Source organism: Harpia harpyja, chromosome 14, assembly GCF_026419915.1.
Source record: "Harpia harpyja isolate bHarHar1 chromosome 14, bHarHar1 primary haplotype, whole genome shotgun sequence".
NCBI lineage: Eukaryota > Metazoa > Chordata > Aves > Accipitriformes > Accipitridae > Harpia > Harpia harpyja.
The window spans coordinates 1,040,851-1,059,368 of record NC_068953.1 but is presented as its reverse complement, the minus strand read 5'-3'; the positions used below and the strand labels follow the sequence as shown (position 1 = coordinate 1,059,368).

The 18,518-nt window shown below is 58.9% G+C and overlaps 2 protein-coding genes across 5 annotated transcripts in view; both read right to left on the bottom strand.

Moving 5' to 3' along the window:
- Positions 1 to 6,529, bottom strand: part of RNF213 (ring finger protein 213) — a 39,771-nt gene extending 33,242 nt beyond the window's left edge. The window contains exons 1-6 of the mRNA XM_052808476.1: positions 6,421 to 6,529; positions 4,746 to 5,071; positions 3,509 to 4,198; positions 2,590 to 2,865; positions 1,353 to 2,042; positions 528 to 709 (exon numbers count right to left, since the gene is read on the bottom strand). Of these exons, the coding sequence (XP_052664436.1) occupies positions 528 to 709; positions 1,353 to 2,042; positions 2,590 to 2,865; positions 3,509 to 4,198; positions 4,746 to 5,071; positions 6,421 to 6,529 (2,273 nt within the window). The remainder of the gene's footprint in view (positions 1 to 527; positions 710 to 1,352; positions 2,043 to 2,589; positions 2,866 to 3,508; positions 4,199 to 4,745; positions 5,072 to 6,420) is intronic.
- Positions 6,421 to 18,426, bottom strand: SLC26A11 (solute carrier family 26 member 11). 4 transcript variants are annotated; one of them, XM_052808250.1, is made up of 17 exons: positions 17,979 to 18,426; positions 17,460 to 17,652; positions 17,184 to 17,269; positions 16,204 to 16,283; positions 15,247 to 15,389; positions 14,784 to 14,959; positions 14,554 to 14,626; positions 14,098 to 14,148; positions 13,686 to 13,746; positions 13,265 to 13,320; positions 13,014 to 13,154; positions 12,758 to 12,885; positions 12,232 to 12,331; positions 11,813 to 11,949; positions 11,374 to 11,446; positions 8,974 to 10,582; positions 6,421 to 6,557 (listed from the first exon to the last, which is right to left on the bottom strand). In XM_052808250.1, exons 1-16 carry the CDS (start codon positions 18,411 to 18,413, stop codon positions 10,488 to 10,490), a joined length of 2,028 nt encoding a protein of 675 aa, XP_052664210.1. In that variant the 5' UTR covers positions 18,414 to 18,426; the 3' UTR covers positions 6,421 to 6,557; positions 8,974 to 10,487. The 4 variants fall into 4 exon arrangements, with proteins under 4 accessions (XP_052664210.1, XP_052664211.1, XP_052664213.1 ...); XM_052808251.1 differs by having other exon boundaries at positions 11,813 to 11,946; XM_052808253.1 differs by lacking the exon at positions 12,232 to 12,331 and having other exon boundaries at positions 11,813 to 11,946.
- Positions 18,427 to 18,518: the final 92 nt, after the last annotated feature.

Below are 18,518 nucleotides of genomic sequence, written 5' to 3'. Positions count from 1 at the left end.
CAAAAAGGAAAAATGGGTTCCTAAAGACAGCATGAAATGATCTGGCCACCTGCATCTGGGTCACTGCATTGGTAAGCCAACAGGAATTCCTCACCCAGCAGAGTCACATGAAATGCCTGCGCTTTATCCCTCTTCCAGCTCATACACATTAAGCAAAACAAGTTATAAAAAAAAAAAATCAAAACAGCTCTTCACACCATTAATCTAAAGAGTTACATGTGTGAAGCACATGTTGCTCTTAAAAGTAAGAAATAAAAGTGCAATCTCTTTTTTATTCATCTGATAATCAAAAAGGTTCAAGTACCAGGTGTACCACATTACCCAGTACATGACCTGTGCTGCAACCCCCATTTTGCACAAGCAGTAGTTCGCCTCAGTTTTGAGGCAATTCTACTTCCACATACCCAAGACACGTGCAGACCTAATCTTAGTACTTCAATCCCCTGCCTCAGACTGGAGTCCTCTAGTCCTCCTCGCACCAAATCCCGTAAGTGAAGAATACTGGGGAGCAGCAGTGGTGTTCTCACCTTTCTTTAACCTTATCCACAGGTTTCTGGTTCCTTTGTTGCTTTTTCTCCTTGCAACTGCCTGCTACAGTTGAAGCACCATCCTTTCTAGCAACTTCAGGTCCTTTGGTCTGACTTGCCTTCTCAGTTACTTCATGCATTTTCTCACTTGGGGTCTTCTTATCCTCTCTTGTGACTTCATTCTGCAATAGGAAGACACACAATGCCAAATTAAACAGAAGACCCTGGAACTACAACATCCACAGAAATATCCAACAACTCTTCAGACGGGTGGGGATACCCAGAAATCACAGCATACCAGCTAGCTTTACACTGCTGGCGATACTAATCCCTTACTGAGGGAAGCTACTGGTTACAGGAAACAGCACGTGATTGCAGGAGGAATCCAACCCAAACACACTGGCAAGAAATCAGGTCAATAAGCCGCAGGTCCCCAGAAGATGGGGCGTAAAGAAAATGAAAGATAACCAACAGTAATTTACAGCTTAACAGGCCTGTCGGTGAGTGGAGCGCAGACACCTACAAAGCACGAAGATCTCCTCGTCAGAGAAGATCCAACAGAGCTCACTAGAAGAGCTGGCTGCAGAAGAGACAAGTTCACAGCTCCTAGGGGTAAACGAGCAACCACTCAGTCAGAGCACTGTGCTAGAACTAACACACAGGAGAGAACAACTCAAAAAATAAACACTTCGTAGTGTTCCCTGCTTTCTCCCCATATCCCCAGCCTCGTGGTCTTCAGCTTTACTGAGAGCACAGAAGAATCAGAAAGCGAAACTTTGCCCTGCTCAACCAAATACTCACCAGAGCGTTCACTCACACACTTACCTTGGAAGTCAAACAGCTCACTTTCTGCCTGGCATCTTGTTTATCCTTCCCAGCCTGCGAGCTCTTGACCACAGGTGGAGTCTTTGCACCTTGACTTCGATCTTCAGTATGAGGAGTTGCAGGCTTACTTTTAGGTGCTCCCGTACCAGGGGACAACCCAGAGGAAATGCTCGCGCTCTCCCCTGTTGAGGCCAGTTTCTTACTGCTGCCTGAGGACTGGGAATCTGGTCTGGTTTCTGGAAGCTGGCCAGCACCAGGGGAACAACTGCCCCCTTCCACATTACGCCTGACCGTTTCTCCACACACTGTGGTACTTTCACCCCCCACCTTCTCCTTTGGGGCCGCAGAGCTTGGAGGAGGAGGGGCAGCCACATTATCCGTGCTGCTCTGCTTTGGTGGGGTCATCACATCCACGCTGCTGAGACTGCCTCCTGCAACCGCTTCCAGACTTCCAGCTTCCTTTCCCAAGTGACCCAACGCCCCATTGCTTTCACATGCTCCTCCACTGTCACCAGCAAGTACATCAGCACCTGCCTGGGCTACTTCACTGCCCAGGGTCTGGATTTCTTGTGGAATAACACATGTATCAAGCAATTCTGTCATTTGAGCTGGTGCTGTGCTTAGAGGAGGCAGAGAGTCCTGCTCCCCGGAGCTGGAAGGACCCTTCTTTGCTCTATTCCTCTTCTTTTTCTATTTAAAAAAAAAAAAAGGAGCAACACAATGTCTGTTTATTCATTGTCGAACAGAAATTCTTTGTCACCTCCTCTACTGCAGCTAGTACCAACATCTTCCTGCTACACTGGCTTAATGGAGAACAATCAGGAAGAGAAGGGACAAGACCAGCTACCGTCTTCTATAGTAGGTGAAATGCAAGTACCTCTTGAGAATGCTGTAGTTTTAATATTCAAGACTTTCTCAGCAGGAACATGGAGCAGCACCGAGCATGATGCTCACTAACAAGATCACACCAATTACTAAGCTGAATTCTGTACTGTTTCCCTCAATGCAGCAAAGGTACTGTTAGGGGGAGCTGTACCACTCAGCACATCAGCTGTCTGCATACGCAACGCTTAACGTAAGCAAATGCATCTACAGTTTGCCTAGGAACTCAGGCAGCAGCATCCAGATGCACGCCAAAGGGATTCGTGCCGATGCAGCCCAGCCTCGTTGCTTTACAAAAGAGCGCGCAACAAGTTACCAGCTGCCACTGCTCTTCAGCACTGACAAAGAGCCTTACCCTCTTCCGTGACTTCTTGGGAGAATCACTGGCCATGCACTGAGGTGCGGTCTTCGAGCTATCACTTGGAGCTGTTACACCCTCCGGCAGCGATGCTCCCTCTTCCTCCTCCTCCTGTTTTTCAGTAGAGGAAGGAGGCCCACCTGAAGTGCATTGAGGTGTGATCTCTGAAGTATTTATCAAAGCAACCTCAGATCCTTTGGTCTGACTTGCCTTCTCAGTTACTTCATGCATTTTCTCACTTGGGGTCTTCTTATCCTCTCTTGTGACTTCATTCTGCAATAGGAAGACACACAATGCCAAATTAAACAGAAGACCCTGGAACTACAACATCCACAGAAATATCCAACAACTCTTCAGACGGGTGGGGATACCCAGAAATCACAGAATACCAGCTAGCTTTACACTGCTGGCGATACTAATCCCTTACTGAGGGAAGCTACTGGTTACAGGAAACAGCACGTGATTGCAGGAGGAATCCAACCCAAACACACTGGCAAGAAATCAGGTCAATAAGCCGCAGGTCCCCAGAAGATGGGGCGTAAAGAAAATGAAAGATAACCAACAGTAATTTACAGCTTAACAGGCCTGTCAGTGAGTGGAGCGCAGACACCTACAAAGCACGAAGATCTCCTCGTCAGAGAAGATCCAACAGAGCTCACTAGAAGAGCTGGCTGCAGAAGAGACAAGTTCACAGCTCCTAGGGGTAAACGAGCAACCACTCAGTCAGAGCACTGTGCTAGAACTAACACACAGGAGAGAACAACTCAAAAAATAAACACTTCGTAGTGTTCCCTGCTTTCTCCCCATATCCCCAGCCTCGTGGTCTTCAGCTTTACTGAGAGCACAGAAGAATCAGAAAGCGAAACTTTGCCCTGCTCAACCAAATACTCACCAGAGCGTTCACTCACACACTTACCTTGGAAGTCAAACAGCTCACTTTCTGCCTGGCATCTTGTTTATCCTTCCCAGCCTGCGAGCTCTTGACCACAGGTGGAGTCTTTGCACCTTGACTTCGATCTTCAGTATGAGGAGTTGCAGGCTTACTTTTAGGTGCTCCCGTACCAGGGGACAACCCAGAGGAAATGCTCGCGCTCTCCCCTGTTGAGGCCAGTTTCTTACTGCTGCCTGAGGACTGGGAATCTGGTCTGGTTTCTGGAAGCTGGCCAGCACCAGGGGAACAACTGCCCCCTTCCACATTACGCCTGACCGTTTCTCCACACACTGTGGTACTTTCACCCCCCACCTTCTCCTTTGGGGCCGCAGAGCTTGGAGGAGGAGGGGCAGCCACATTATCCGTGCTGCTCTGCTTTGGTGGGGTCATCACATCCACGCTGCTGAGACTGCCTCCTGCAACCGCTTCCAGACTCCCAGCTTCCTTTCCCAAGTGACCCAACGCCCCATTGCTTTCACGTGCTCCTCCACTGTCACCAGCAAGTACATCAGCACCTGCCTGGGCTACTTCACTGCCCAGGGTCTGGATTTCTTGTGGAATAACACATGTATCAAGCAATTCTGTCATTTGAGCTGGTGCTGTGCTTAGAGGAGGCAGAGAGTCCTGCTCCCCGGAGCTGGAAGGACCCTTCTTTGCTCTATTCCTCTTCTTTTTCTATTTAAAAAAAAAAAAAGGAGCAACACAATGTCTGTTTATTCATTGTCGAACAGAAATTCTTTGTCACCTCCTCTACTGCAGCTAGTACCAACATCTTCCTGCTACACTGGCTTAATGGAGAACAATCAGGAAGAGAAGGGACAAGACCAGCTACCGTCTTCTATAGTAGGTGAAATGCAAGTACCTCTTGAGAATGCTGTAGTTTTAATATTCAAGACTTTCTCAGCAGGAACATGGAGCAGCACCGAGCATGATGCTCACTAACAAGATCACACCAATTACTAAGCTGAATTCTGTACTGTTTCCCTCAATGCAGCAAAGGTACTGTTAGGGGGAGCTGTACCACTCAGCACATCAGCTGTCTGCATACGCAACGCTTAACGTAAGCAAATGCATCTACAGTTTGCCTAGGAACTCAGGCAGCAGCATCCAGATGCACGCCAAAGGGATTCGTGCCGATGCAGCCCAGCCTCGTTGCTTTACAAAAGAGCGCGCAACAAGTTACCAGCTGCCACTGCTCTTCAGCACTGACAAAGAGCCTTACCCTCTTCCGTGACTTCTTGGGAGAATCACTGGCCATGCACTGAGGTGCGGTCTTCGAGCTATCACTTGGAGCTGTTACACCCTCCGGCAGCGATGCTCCCTCTTCCTCCTCCTCCTGTTTTTCAGTAGAGGAAGGAGGCCCACCTGAAGTGCATTGAGGTGTGATCTCTGAAGTATTGATCAGAGGTCTTGCATTCTCCATCGGTGATCCCTCCTCCTCCATTGTTTCAGTGGTGGAAGAAGGGCCATCAGCACCTTCTCCCCTCACCTGTCCTCCAGGCTCCGCTCCTGTATCAGGGACTGGAGCGAGCTTCACCTCTCTTCTTTCTGCAATGGAGGCAAAGTTCATTGTTAAACTAGACAGTAAGAACGAAAACAGTTCTCAGCTGGTGGCGAGCAAGCAGAATATGCACTGACTAAACGTATCAATTGAACACACAGGAGCTGCTTTGCTGTTCCCTGCTCAACAGCTACCACTAGCAGAGACACCATCCTCCCTAGCACAGCCTCCTTCCCTCTCCAAGGCCCCTGCGGTCAGTAGCAGAATAATTAAGATAAGAAACCATTGTACTGAGGTATTGATCTATCCCTATCCTACCTTCAGCTAACATGCTACTGGCCAAAGCAGCAGGCACTGGGAACCACAACTGCCTGTCAAAATGCTCAAGGACCCTCAAGACATGCAGTGACAATACATGGGCACTTGTCAGCTTTCACAGCCTTCTGGACTGGCTGTGTGAATTCTACCACGCAGCTGAGTGTTGTGCCCAGGAAGGCATGGGAAACTCCCTTTTTATCTTCAACAGTTTCATCCAGCCCTTAAAACTTGTGAAAAGGCAGCTCAGATCCAAGTCAGGCATCAGAGTAGATCTCTACCTTCTGCAGACCTGTTTCACAGGCTCTTCAGCACTGCCTCTAACCCAATTTTGAGATATTTCTCCAGCATTTAAGAGCTGGAGATCCTGGGTTTGTTCCCTTGCCATTCTAGATTGCAGAGGGATGTGCTAAGAATTGATCTTGTCAAGACTACAGCAGGCTGATTCTGATTTAGTGTATTCTTTTAGGATCCTACTCCTTCATATCAACAAATCAAAAGCAATTCTGGTGGCCCAGTTCATTCTCTCTTTAAGCAAATAAAGGATTAGGAAATATTTCCCGCAGTGTAACTGCATTAATTGTGTACTTGATTCTGTTACTGTTCACATAGGCTGAATTAGCATGTTATCAAGCAGAAATTCAGGGAGTGAATTCTAAACCTAACAATAAGCTGAAGATAGGAAATTCTGGTTCAAGAGGGACTAGACCTCTCTTTGTAATACAGCATTCCATAAAAATGGCACCAGTTCATCGGCAAAACAGAAACAAGTTAAACACTGCAGATCTGAGTGTGGAGAATGTGCGTAGGAGGTGTCAGCAACTCACTCGCTTCTCTCTCCGTCCCCTGCCAGTCACTGCAACGCGAGGAAAACTCCCTCTCTGGCCAGTAATGCATGGGAAACTTGAGACGGGAGCAGCATGTAATGACCTGGCCAGAGCAGAGCAGCCCAGACCTACACAAGCACTGGGGCTAACACAAGAACCAGTGGACACCCGCAGCCACTGGTCACCGTGCAGCCCCAGGGCATGCCAGCCCCCCCACATCGTCCCCAAGCTCACCCCACATCGCACCCTCGTACCTGAATCCTCGTCCCCAGTGCTGGCGAAGGGAGCCAGCTGGGCCCCACACTTGCTGCAAGAACCAGGAGAATCATCCCCAGAAACAAAGCGACACACACGGCACTTCATGTTTCCCAGCCACATACACCACGATAAGCTTTTCGGAGCCACAGAGGGAGAGAAAAGGATGGGGCAGAGAGAGAAATAGAAATATTAATGTGAAGTAATGAACCTTTGTCACATAACCTTCCTCTCGGCTCTGGTTTTATTTTCAGGAAACAAAAGGCCCTCAGCGGCGGGGGCTTCGCCGGCCGGGCCCCAGCAAACAGCCGCTTCCCTCAGCTGCGCCAGCTCGCAGGCTGGGAGGGGGGAGAACCACAAACACTTTAAAAAATAAACAAATAAAACCAGCTACTCCACTCTGCGCAGAGACCTTCTAAAACTAAAGGCGCTGGGGAACGCGCCAGACCCGGCAGGGCACAGCGAGGGCAGCGCGGCCCAGCGGGCCCTGAGGCGGGACGAACCGTATATCCCGCCGCCAAGGCGGGCTCCGGCGGCCTCACTGGCAGGCCCCGCTCCCTGGCTCCCACAGCCCGGAGGTCTGCAGGGTACTGCTCCCGCCAGGCAGGCCGGGAGCCCCGTTCCCCCCCGGGCTGCACCGGGGGAGGGTTGGGGCCGGGCCGGGCCGGACCGGGACCCGCGGGCCGCAGCCCCCCACCCTCACCTGCACCGCCCGGGGCGGAGGCGGGGCTAACCCCTTGGGGGGAGCCTATATGCAAATGAAGCGTCGCTCGTTCCCCGCGGAGAAACGCCAGCTCCCCCCCTCTGCCGGGTAGATATGCAAACGAGCCGGGTGGATAGGCCAATGGCGTGGCGAAGGGGCGGAGGAATGCAAATGAGGCCCGTTAGGTGAGGGCTGGCGGGCAAAGGGCGGGGCTGTGCGGCTCCCAGCCTGAGCGGGGGGGGCGGGGTCACCGGGGTCACCGCGGGTTCGGGGCGAGGATGCTCGGGGGGGGGGGGGGAGCGCCGGTATGGCCGGGGTGCACCGCGGGGAGGACCGGGATCACCAAGGGATGGGGGTGTACCGGCTGCACGGGGAGGCGAGAGGAGGAGAGGGATGCCCAGGGGATGGCCGGACGCACCGGAGGGTCGGGGCTCACCGGGGAGGTCGGGGCGCACCGGGGGATCGGGGCTCACCGGGGAGGTCAGGGCTCACCGGGGGTCTGCAGCGGGGCCCGGAGCCCTCAGCGTGCCGCCCCGGGCCCGGCAGGGGAGCCCCTCCGCGCCGCCCGCACGGGAGCCCCCCGTGCAAGCCCAAGCCCGGTGTGCCACCCCAGCCCGCAGCGCAGCCCCGCCGCCCGGCCCGGCCCGGCCCGGCCCGCCACCCCGCCGGTCCCGGCAACGCAAACTCACCGACGGACCGGGGACCGGGCCGGGGAAGCGGCACTTGCAGCGCCCGCTCCGACGAGCCGAGCCGCCGCCGCCGCCGCCGCCTTTCCTCCGGTAAAGTTTCGCTTTTCCGCCGAGCCGCCAAGTTTCGTTTCTGGGACGTCACCGCCACCGCCGCCCCCCGCCCGGCCCCGCCCCGGCCAACCCCGCCTTCCCCCCCGGGCGGGTCCCGCCGGGGTCCCGCCCTGCCGCGGTCCCCCCCCCCCCCCCCCGCCACCGGGGACCTGGGCGTCTGCAGGCGGCAGCGGTGCCCGAGAGCGGGCCGGGCCACCGGGCATCCTCCCGGGCACCGGAGAAGCGCAGCAAAGGGCCGCTGCCGGTGGAAGGGGGGCGGATGCTTTGCTTTCCCCGGGACCCCCAAACCTCGGCCGGTACCTCCGCACCAAGAGCTTTCCAACAGCCCAGCCCGATGTGGAGGGGTCTGGGAGAAACCTTTCATTGCTGTGGAGGCCAGTTCCAGCCCGGAGCTGGATGCCCGCTGCCCGCTCCAGCTGCCCCCGGGGAGGGGGGGACGGGCCTGGAGCTCAGCCCCCTTCTCTCCCTTCTGAGCCCAGATTCAGCAGCTCCCAGATCTCCAGCAAAGCCCCTCTTTTTTTCTACTTTGGGCTGGTAGGGTGGAGATAGACCAACCCCCCCACCGCTGCCTGGAGGGAAACGTCCCTCCGGCCACCATCGATCGCTTCTTGTTGCCATCCAGTCTCTGAGCTGCTGCAGTAACACAGGCAGCAAATGGTGATAAACGGGCTCCTCGGGCTGCTGGAGCGGGGCAGTGTCAGCGCTGGGGGTGGCCGTGGGGTGTTTCACCCCTCTGTTGAACGCACGTGCCCCCCCGGACAGCACAGGGATGCAGGACAGGGCCTGCCAGCAGCGGCGGGGAGGGCAAGTGTGTTGGAGGAAAAGATACCGTGCTGGATCCAACAGTCAAAAGCAGGGATGCGGCTGTCACCCCCGTCCCCCGATCCAACTGGGACCGAGCTGACCTGATCTTCACTAGTGCTCACACACTCACCCGCACACACAAGTTCACGTACACGTGCTATTTACACACGACCGGCCTTTTTTACCCCCTTACCCCTCTCTTTTCCCACTCTTGTTCCTCCCAGCATCCCCGAGCAGGGGGTTACCTGAGCCCCCTCCTGCCGCTGTCTCGCTGAGCTCCTCTCTGGGCACACGGAGCAGCTTCCAAAGCACGACCTCAGGCAGCGCAGGGCTGCAGCCAGCTGCCACACGACCTGAAGAGAAATGAGTCGAATCTGTCCCGTCTCTGCGCTGGTCGCTCCTTGTCTAGGGAGACAGATAGACGGATGGGAAGAGAGGGCACGTGTGCTCTTCCAGTTCTGCAAATGCTTATCTGCTGCGATGCAGCAAGGAACTTGCTGCCCAGCGCTGCTCCGCTGCAGAAGCCAACACTCCTCCAGCCTCCAGCAGCAGGACCTGTCGGCCCTGACAGTTTTGTGGCTCCCGGACACTTCTGCTGCCCCTGCAAAACCTGCGAAATCCTTTGGCAGGAGGACCTGTGCCGGAGCGTGCCTTCAGGCACTAAGCAACCGGGCAGCCTGAGCCTGGTTTCAGTTTCTTTTCCTTGGTCTGCTCAGCAGCGCCCAGAAATTAGAGTTTAATTTTTCTTTCCCACACGAAAGGAAAAAGCTTTTCCCAAAGGAAGGCAGAGATCACACTGACTCATTTGCAATTACTGCTTTATTATACCCTCCTTATAGGGGTGTCAGCCAAAGGCAGCTCAGGAAAACTGCCTTCTCCCAAACGCTGCCTCCCCCAGCCCCGCTGCCTGACAGCACTATTGCTTTTTGCACTCATTTTACAGCAAGGCAAGCACAAGCTGGTGCCACGGTGCCTGTCCCCTCCGGTGCCTTGCAGGAATCGGGTGAGGGACTGCACCCACAGGGGGACAGCCCAGCCCTGCCCGATGGCAGCGTTTGGCAGAGCACCCCACAAACCAAGAGGGATCAGTAAGGAGCAAAATCACTGATGTTTTTAATCTCCCAGCAACCTGAGGTTGAGAGCTGCAGCATGCCCTTGGGCTTGGAGGGCAGTGCTAGCATCATTAAAACTTGCTTTGACAAAAGTACGCTCTGCGTCACAGTTCGGTATGTCCCAGAATAAGAAAAGGCTCCAGAATTAAAACAGCTGATTTAAAAAAGATGGCAGCTTCAAGGATGGGGAAGGCCTGGAGGAGGGACGGCTTTTTCCCGACGACGGTGATCGGGAACCATTCTGCTCCACTAATCCCTTCCACGGACCGCCTGTCCTTGGTCTGCAGAGGCGGCGAGGTGCCAGAGCTCCAGTGGGGCTGGGAAGCTGGTGTGGGACCAGCCAAACGCCTGCTCCCAGTGTCTCCACCAGTGCTCCCTCCCCTCGTGCCGCCTGCGCAGCCTGTGTGGGTTTGGGCTGGTGCCGCTCCATCCTCCCCTGCGTGGGACAGGGGGACGGTCCCAGCCCCGACAGACATCCCAGGAGGCAGGGCAGGGGCAAGTGGCTCCTGTGGAGCGTGTTAGTCGGATGTCACCGGGATGTCACAGCCACCGCTCTGCACGGCACAGGACGTACAGCCCTGGCACAATCGGAGGTGAGGAGATGGTAAGGCGACGCTGCCCAAGGAGGTCCCAGGCGGCTCCTCAACTCACTGGATGAGCCCCGCGGGCAGCAGCGAGCTCTCGCTGGTGCTGGCGAAGGGGGCTGCCCCGCTGCCCCCCGGCTCCGCTCCTCCGGACCGCTCTGAGCCAGGAAGGGGGAGAAGCAGGAGAGTTAAGCCAAGGCTCGTGTCCTGCTTTCAGCTGGGATAGAGTTAATTTTCTTCCTAGTGGCTGGTATAGTGCTGTGTTTTGGATTTAGTATGAGAATAATGTTGATAACACACTGAGGTTTTAGTTGTTGCTGAGCAGCGTTTACACTAAGTCAAGGACTTTTCAGCTTCTCATGCTGCCCTGCCAGCGAGCGGGCTGGGGGGGGCACAAGAAGTTGGGAGGGGACACAGCTGGGACAGCTGACCCCAACTGGCCAAAGGGATATTCCATCCCATAGGACGTCATGCTGAACAATAAAACTCGGGGGAGTTGGCCAGGGGGTGGCGGCCCGTTGCTCGGGGACTGGCTGGGCATCGGTCAGCGGGTGGTGAGCAATTGCTTTGTGCATCACTTGTTTTGTATATTCTTTTATCATTGTTGTAATTTTCCCTTCTTCTTCTGTCCTATTAAACTGTCTTTATCTCAACCCACAAGTTTTACCTTTTTTTCTGATACTCTCTCCCATCCCACAGGGTGGGGAGTGAGCGAACGGCTGGGTTAAACCACAACAGCTCGCCGTGAATCCCCGAGGCCGGGGTGACCCTGCTCTCCGGAGGGGCTCCTGCTCCCCTTCCCGGGAGCCAGGCCCCTGCGGCCCCCCGCACTGCAGCTTTGGGGCTTGGCAAAGGTCAGATTCCCAGGTTTGTCTTTCAGAGCCCTGCTCAGCAGCAGCCTGGGGGACCCCAGCCCCGGGAGAACACTCGGGGCAGCCCAGAGCCTCACCTGCCTCCTCCCGGCTGGGGAAATGCTGGAATCCTTCTAGGTCTGCGGACAGCAGGACTTGGAGAACAGGGTCCTGAGGACAGAGAAACCTGGGCTGAGGGAGCCTGCTGCTGGCCCCTTCCCATCTCTCCAGGGCTGTGAGCCCCCCAGCCAGCCCAGGGCGGAGGATGCAGCCCTTCCCCGCCGTCCCGCATCCCACAGCTGGGCTCAGGTGCTGCAGCCTCCACCTCTTTGAGACGAAGGCGCTTGAGATGATGAAGGCACTTGAGATGATGAAGGTGCTACCAGAAGAGAGGCAATAGCCTCCCTGTGGCAGATGCCAGCGGCCAGGGCAGAGCCCATCGGCGCAGACCCTCCCCTGGGGAGCAGAGCTGATGCCTGGCACAGGGAGAGGCAGCAGGACCCGGCACGGGGCCAGCCGAGACTGCATCCCACATACCTGCAGGCTGCAGAAGGCCAGCGAGAGGCCGTGCTTGCGCAGCTCCTGCTGCAGCTCTGCCAGCCCCACCACCACTGTGTAATCAATGCTGCTGATGTGGCAACAGTCCAGGACGATGGGGCGTGATGGAGATGCTGCTGGAAGAAGAGCATACGGTCATGTCCCTGATGAGCCCAGAAACGATCAGCCTGGGGGACACAGCCCTTGGAGCCAGAGCCATGGCTGGAAGGGGTGAGACAGCCTTGGGAGAGCGGCAGCGGCCAGGGACCGGTCCCCACCGCAGGGAAGCTGTGCTGTCGCTGCTTGCACCCGCAGCCTGGAGGTCTGGGCAGCACTTGCCACCCCCAGAAGTGATCCAGGTGGGCACCGGGTTACAGCTGGGTCCCCAGGACAAGCCGGTGGGCCGGGGAGCACCGTACCTGCCAGAGCACGGCTGCACACGACATCCCGGAGGTACTCGATGGCTGGGAAGTGCAGGCTGCTCCCCGGCTGCAGGAGGAGCGCGTCCCCCTCTGACACCTGCACAAGACCCCCGTGGAGGGGGACAAGTCACGGGGAGCTCAGGGCTGTGACCTTCCCCAGGCAGGGACAACTGCCCGTGTGACAAAGCAAAGCCCCGTCCTCCTGGCTGGAGGGGGACACAGGGGAGCCCCCACCCCTCAGGGAAACTCCCCTCCTGCAGACACCCCAGTGTCAGCAGGAACAGGGACAGCAATGCCTCCCTCTCCTGCTCTCAGCTCCTGGGATACTCCTTTTCTCGTGATCTTTGAAAGGGGTCCCTGTGCTGCGCCGACGGCAGGCTGGGGACACAGGAGAGGATGGGAGCGGGAGAGAATCACCCCGCACCCCAAAACCCTGCTGCCTTCGGGGAGCCCCCTCCCAGCTCCCCGCTCCCTGGCGAGCCCGGCTGGCCCTGCTGCATCCAAGGGGAGGTGTGAAGCTCACCTTTATTGGAGGCCTGGCAATGGAGTAGAGCAGAAGAATCCCTGAGACCAGCACCCCGGCCACGATGCCGTACTGGACCTCCCAGAAGCAGAGCAGGAACGTCACGCAGAGGGGCACGAGGTCCAGCCCTGCAAGAGACAATCCAGGCTCGGCTGCGCCTTGTCCTTGTGCCACAGGGCCCTCCGGGACAGCGCCTGCTCTGCAGGCAGAGCCGGATTGCACCAGGGGATCGACCACCCCCGGCTCGTGCCCTCACTCTTAACCCGCCAGAGCGTCCTGAAGATCCCAGCATCAAACATGGGGACCACAGCCGAGATGATGACGGCGGCCAGCGCCGCTTTGGGGATGTAGTAGAAGAGTGAGGTGAGGTACGCCAGCGAGAGCAGGACCAGGGTGCCTGCAGGGGATGGGGAGCACCTGAGCCACGGGGTCCCCGATGCCCGGGGGGGAGCAGGTGCTGGGCATGGGGACCTGCAGAGCAGCCCACAGCAGGGTCAGGGTCTCTACCTGTGACGAGCCCTCCCGCGGGGGTGCAGACACCCGATTGCGCGTTCACCGCTGTCCTGAAATGCAAAGCGACGCGCTGTCCCAGGCTGCGCTGGGGCTGGCAGCTGCCCCCACCCGCTGCCCAAAGACCCCACCCAGGAAAACCACCCACCCCGTCAGACCCCAACGGGGAGAAACACGAGCAAACCCGTGGCTTCCAGCCCGCAGCGGGACCGCAGAGCATGCAAGATGGGAGGGAAAGTCTCGCGGGACCCATGCATAGCCCGGCAGCCAAGGTGGGCAGCTGGGGACCAGGACACGAGCTCAGGGACCCACTGGGGTCCGCACAACATTCCACCCAAGACCACGCAGAGCCCCCTCACCGCACAGCCCCAGCGAGCGTCCTGCGGGCTGGGGCTCTGCTCCCCGTCCTGCTACCCACCGGCCAAAGCTGCCCGTGATGGGATACGACGAGACGAAGGAGCCCAGGATGTTGGCAAAGCCTGCAGTGGGGAAGGAGAGGGGCTGGGGATGCAGCAGCCGAGGGAGGCACTGCCCGGGGCCGCGAGATGGGTCTGTGTCCCTGTCATCACCTCCTCCATCCCCAGGCTGGTACCCGGGGCCAGATCGGATCCCGTCCAGCTGTGTGAGCTGGGCTCAGGCTGCTCTGGAAATTGCTAAGTTGTGAGAAAGGCTTGGGGTGGGGGCAGCATGCAAGATAAGAAAGGTAAAACTTCAGACCGAGGTAGGACTGCTGAGGTGGGGATCTCCGGTAGCTAAGAGGCTGTAGGACACACAGCAGCACGGGGGCCGGATCCCCACCCCCTGCTCTCCTGCTCCAAGTGGCCTCTTACCCATAGCCAGCAGCTCCTGGTTGGGGTCAATCCTGTAATCGTTCTGTGAGGCTGAAAGGAGATGAGTGGCTTTGCCCCGAGCTTTCCACAGGCAGAAGCTGCCACGCACACGGAGCAGAGCCGGCAGTGCCTGGCACAGCCGTGGGCCCCATCCCGGCACCCCCCGGGGCATAGGAGCACCCTGAGACAACACTCAGCTCCTGTGCAGATTTTAGCTGTGCACGATGCAGGGAACCCCCAGCCCACTCCCCAATCAGGCACGGGAGAGCTGCCTAGCTAGGGGAGGAGGTCGGCAGCACCCCGTGGGACCCCTCCTGCCAGCCCATGTTATGAACTGGGCTTGGTACAGGCAGCCCAGTCCCTCCCACTGCCCCCATGGGAACAGCACCCTCCCCAGCACCCCAAGCCCCCTGCAGAGACCCCTTCCACGAGCGTAGGCGCCTGGTGCAGCCGTACCAAAAGCCTTGGCAATCGCAACGGTCTCCAGCAGGCCCATGAGTGGGACCACGGCCAGCCCGACCCCCATGTCCTGGGAGGGAAGGGGACGCGGTGAGTGGTGCCACCGAGGGACGAGGGTCACCCCACAGCAGAGCCTCCTCCCGCTGCGGGGGGAGCCAGCAAATGCAGGAGTAAGGAGACAGCAGCCTGCGGGGAGCCCAGTCTCCGCCGGCCAGCCTGGCACCCACCTCCACCATGCTCCAGAAGGGGACCGTGCCGTTGGGTGCCGCCACGGAGAAGCGTGGCAGCCGGAAGGCAGGGAGGCCCTGGGGGATGCTGCCGGTGAGCGTGAGCGGCTGGGAGCCCATCACCTGGAAGGAGTAAGCTACCAGGCCAGCAAACAGGACTACGAGGGCGTTGCATGCTGCAGCGGAAAGAGCAACCGTGAAAACCTGCCTGGAGCCCGGGGGGGGCAGGAGGGACGGCAGGAGGAGGTACCTGGGCTGCTGAGGTCTCCCAAGCCTTAGGAAGGGGCACGCACAGCGGCAGGACCATCCTTGGGACTTTGTCCTCCCCGACCCACCTCCAGGTCTCAGCTCCTGCCCACCTGGGCTTTACCACTTTCAGGCTGTCTCTTCCCTGCCCCGAAAGAGACGAGACCCCAGGAGGGATGGCCGCGGGAGGAGAGAGGGCAGGGGATGGCCAACGCACCCGTGGCGGAGGTCCAGACGACGAGGTAGCTGGCTCTGACAGCCAGCGGCTCCGCAGGGGCAGCTCGGGGCAGGCGGCTCTTCATCACCCGGAGCCCTGCCAGCGCGGCCAGGCAGGCCAGCCCCAGGACGGCATCCCCAGCCCTGCAACAGGCGCATCAGTGCCAGCCCAAACATGCTGCGGGGCACAGGGAGAGGCACCCCAAAGCCCCGCGGGAGGAAGAGCGTGTGCCCGGGTACGTGCCGTGGCTCTGCAGGGAGGTGCATAGCTTGCAGGGATGCTGCTGGGACCTCCACACCACCGGCAAAACGAGTTGCTTCCCTGGGGGGCAGCAGGAGAGGGAGGAGGGGGTGTCCTCTAGTCAGCGGTATGATGTTAATGGGTTTGTGGGCTCTTTGTAAACAGGGAAGAAGGTCCCCTGCAAGAGGCAGGATCTGTGCGGCAGGATTTGCCTCCTCCCCCTCCTGCTGCTGCCCCTCACAGCTAGGCAGGGAGGTGTTCTGCCAGCCGCGATGAAGCTGACCCTGTGTCACTGTGCTGTGTGAGAAACCCAGGCTGTGGCAGAGACCCCGAGCCATGGGTACAGCTAACGGGAGAGGGCGGGGGGCACGGGGATGCCTAAGTTCCCTCTTGGACTGTCAAAAACTGGAGGAGGATTTAAAACACAGACGGTCCCGAGGACGTGCCTTTGGGCTGGCAAAATCCTGATGCACCTAACTGGGAGCAAAAATAGGACAAGCGTGCCGCATCCTTCCCCTTTAGCAGCTTGGGAGCCCGTGTGCTCCCCCATCTTCAAATTTCCAGCTGAAATGGAAATGGCTGAGAAGAAGCAGTTGTGTCACAGCGCTGGGCAGGGACCGAGAAATTGGTCCAAGGTGTGACCAAAGAGATGGGTAGCGAAGCAGCAGAGCCCGAGACCCCACAGCTGCAGGGGTACAGAGCAGGGTGGGTGCTGACCTGGTCTCCCCAATCCTCCTCAGCGTCTCATACACCTGCAGGAAAAATTGCCGAGGAATCCCCTGCAGTCCCAGGATGTTCTGTGCAGGAAGACAAAGCCTGGTGAAAGCCTGGCCCAACCTGAGCTGCCACGTGCCATGGAAGGACTGCCAGGAGCACCAGGGCTCAGCCCTGGCACACGCATGGTGTCGGCACTGCTGGTGGGAGATCTCCTCACCGACCGCCCTGTGCTCCCGCATGCACGCCAGGACAGCCCTTTCCCTGCACAGCTCCACGTGGGCCAGGCTCACAGATGCTCTGATTTTTTCCCTGTTCCCAGGCCCTGAGATGCCTCCACCCTGTCCTGCACACACGACTGCGCAGCTCCCGGGAGGGGGTTCAGTTTGGGGCCCCAGCCCAGCCTGCGCAGCCCTGCCATCCCCCCGCACCGTGCTGGGAACAGCAGCAAGGCCCCAGCGCCTTCACATCAGTCCCCCGCTGCGACCGCAGCCATTAGCCAACACCGGCCCTCTGGTTCGTCACACAGCCTGACACCATCTCCCGGAGTCTCTGATTTTGGTTAACCACAAAGGAAGCATTGCAGCCCCAGAAGAGCCAGAGGACCTCAGGTCCCCGAGAGGCCAGCAAGGGACCGGTGGAGCTGCAAAGCCACCACACCTCCCATTGCTGCAAACCCACCGTGCCGAGAGACTCACCCAGTACCTCTTGCAAGTGACCAAATCAAATGTCCTGGTTTTACTGGTGTTCTGAATGCCACCAGCTGGTCACAGACAGAGGGTGCGTTAGGCTTGGTCTGCACAGAGCAGAGCGCTCGGGGACCCACCAGAACGGCCGGCAGGGAGGACCCGTGCCCCCTTTGGGGCTCCTTCCTCTTGCTCCAAGCACACTGCCCAGCCTGGTGCTAAATCTCCCAGCTCCACAGCACGGCCGGCTGCAGGAGAGAGCGGGCAAGGCATCCAGAGCAGACCAGCAGAACCTACCTTGACCTGGTTGAAGCTAATGGTGATGGAAGCAGCCGATGTAAACCCTTTAATGACTGGGGAGGAAATGAAGTCCAGAAGAAAACCTGCACGGGACAGGCAGCAGTAAGCATGCTGCTGGCCCTGACGGGGAGCACAGGGTGTTTGCGTGCACACAGAGCTGTCACAAGTGTCAGCAGGACAACCCCAGCGTCTCAGAGAGCACAGGGCGGGAACAACTACAGGATGTACAGTGATATCCTAAAAATACAACCACGGATGGCAAGAGCGTCTCACCGAGGTGCAGGATCCCCATGGCCAGCTGGATGCAGCCGGAGAGGAAGGCGAGCAGGATGGCATAGACAGGCTCGTGGAAGGCGTAAGAAGAGACAAGCAGCGACATGATGGCTGTGGGACCCAGCGTCACGTCCTTGGCGGTGCCCAGGAAGCAGTAGACAAAGCAGCCCATGAAGGAAGAATAGAGGCCGTACTGCACGGGGACAAAAGGAGCACTGGCACAACGCTCGGAGCTGCTGGGAAATGCCAGACACCGCCAAGACGAGGAGGGCTGGGCTGCCCTCGCGTCCCTCCGGCGCCCGCAGCCAGCCCTGAGCAAACCCACGGCGCCTGTGGCTTCCTGCCCTGGAAAATGGGCGACACGGCACAAGAACCGGCTCTCGGCCGCCGGCCGTCCAGCCCTCCTCGCCCTGCCCGCCGTACCGCCGGGCCGCGGGCAGCGGTCGGGCAGCGGTCGGGCAGCGGTCGGGCAGCGGTCGGGCAGCGGGCACCCACGTCCACGGGGGCACGGCCACCCACCTGGAGAGGCAGCCCGGCCACCTCGGCGTACGCCAGCGCCTGCGGCACGACGGTGAGCCCCACGGTCAGGCCGGCGATCAGGTCGAGCTGCAGCCAGGCCGAGGAATAACGCGGGAGCCAGCGCAGGACGGGCAGCCTCGTCCGCAGCCCCGGGCACGGGCAGCTCCGCCCGCGCTGCCGGGGACCCGGCGCCGCCATGCCCGGGGCAGCGTCCCCCAGCCCGGCCGGCTCCGGCCTCCAGCCCCCTCCGGGCACGCCGCGGGGCCCGGAGCTCTCCGGTCGCCCCGGGGAGGCGGCAGGACGCCCCGCAGAGCGGGCCGGGCCGAAGCGGGACCGGGCACCCCCGCGGGGCCGGGGCTGGAGGGGGGGGGGGGAGGGGGAGCCGCCGGGGAGACCCCCCGTTCCCAGCCGCGGGACCGGCGGCTCCCGGCGCATCCGGCGGCTCCGCCCGGGCCGGATCTGAACGGCCGGGGCCGCCTCATGTGACCGGGGCAGAGGAGGAGCCGGGGCGGCCGGAGGAGCCGCCGAGCCCCGCCGCCG

Bases quoted from the DNA above. Each gene is read 5' to 3' on its own strand.
- SLC26A11 (XM_052808250.1), bottom strand. From the start codon at position 18,413: ATGCGCCGGGAGCCGCCGGTCCCGCGGCTGGGAACGGGGGGTCTCCCC. The intron at 13,747-14,097 runs GTAAGAGGCCAC...TCCCCACTGCAG, and splicing joins CCAGGAGCTGCTGGCTATGG to GCTTTGCCAACATCCTGGGC. The intron at 11,950-12,231 runs GTACGGTGCTCC...CTCTTCTTCCAG, and splicing joins GTGCAGCCGTGCTCTGGCAG to CAGCATCTCCATCACGCCCC.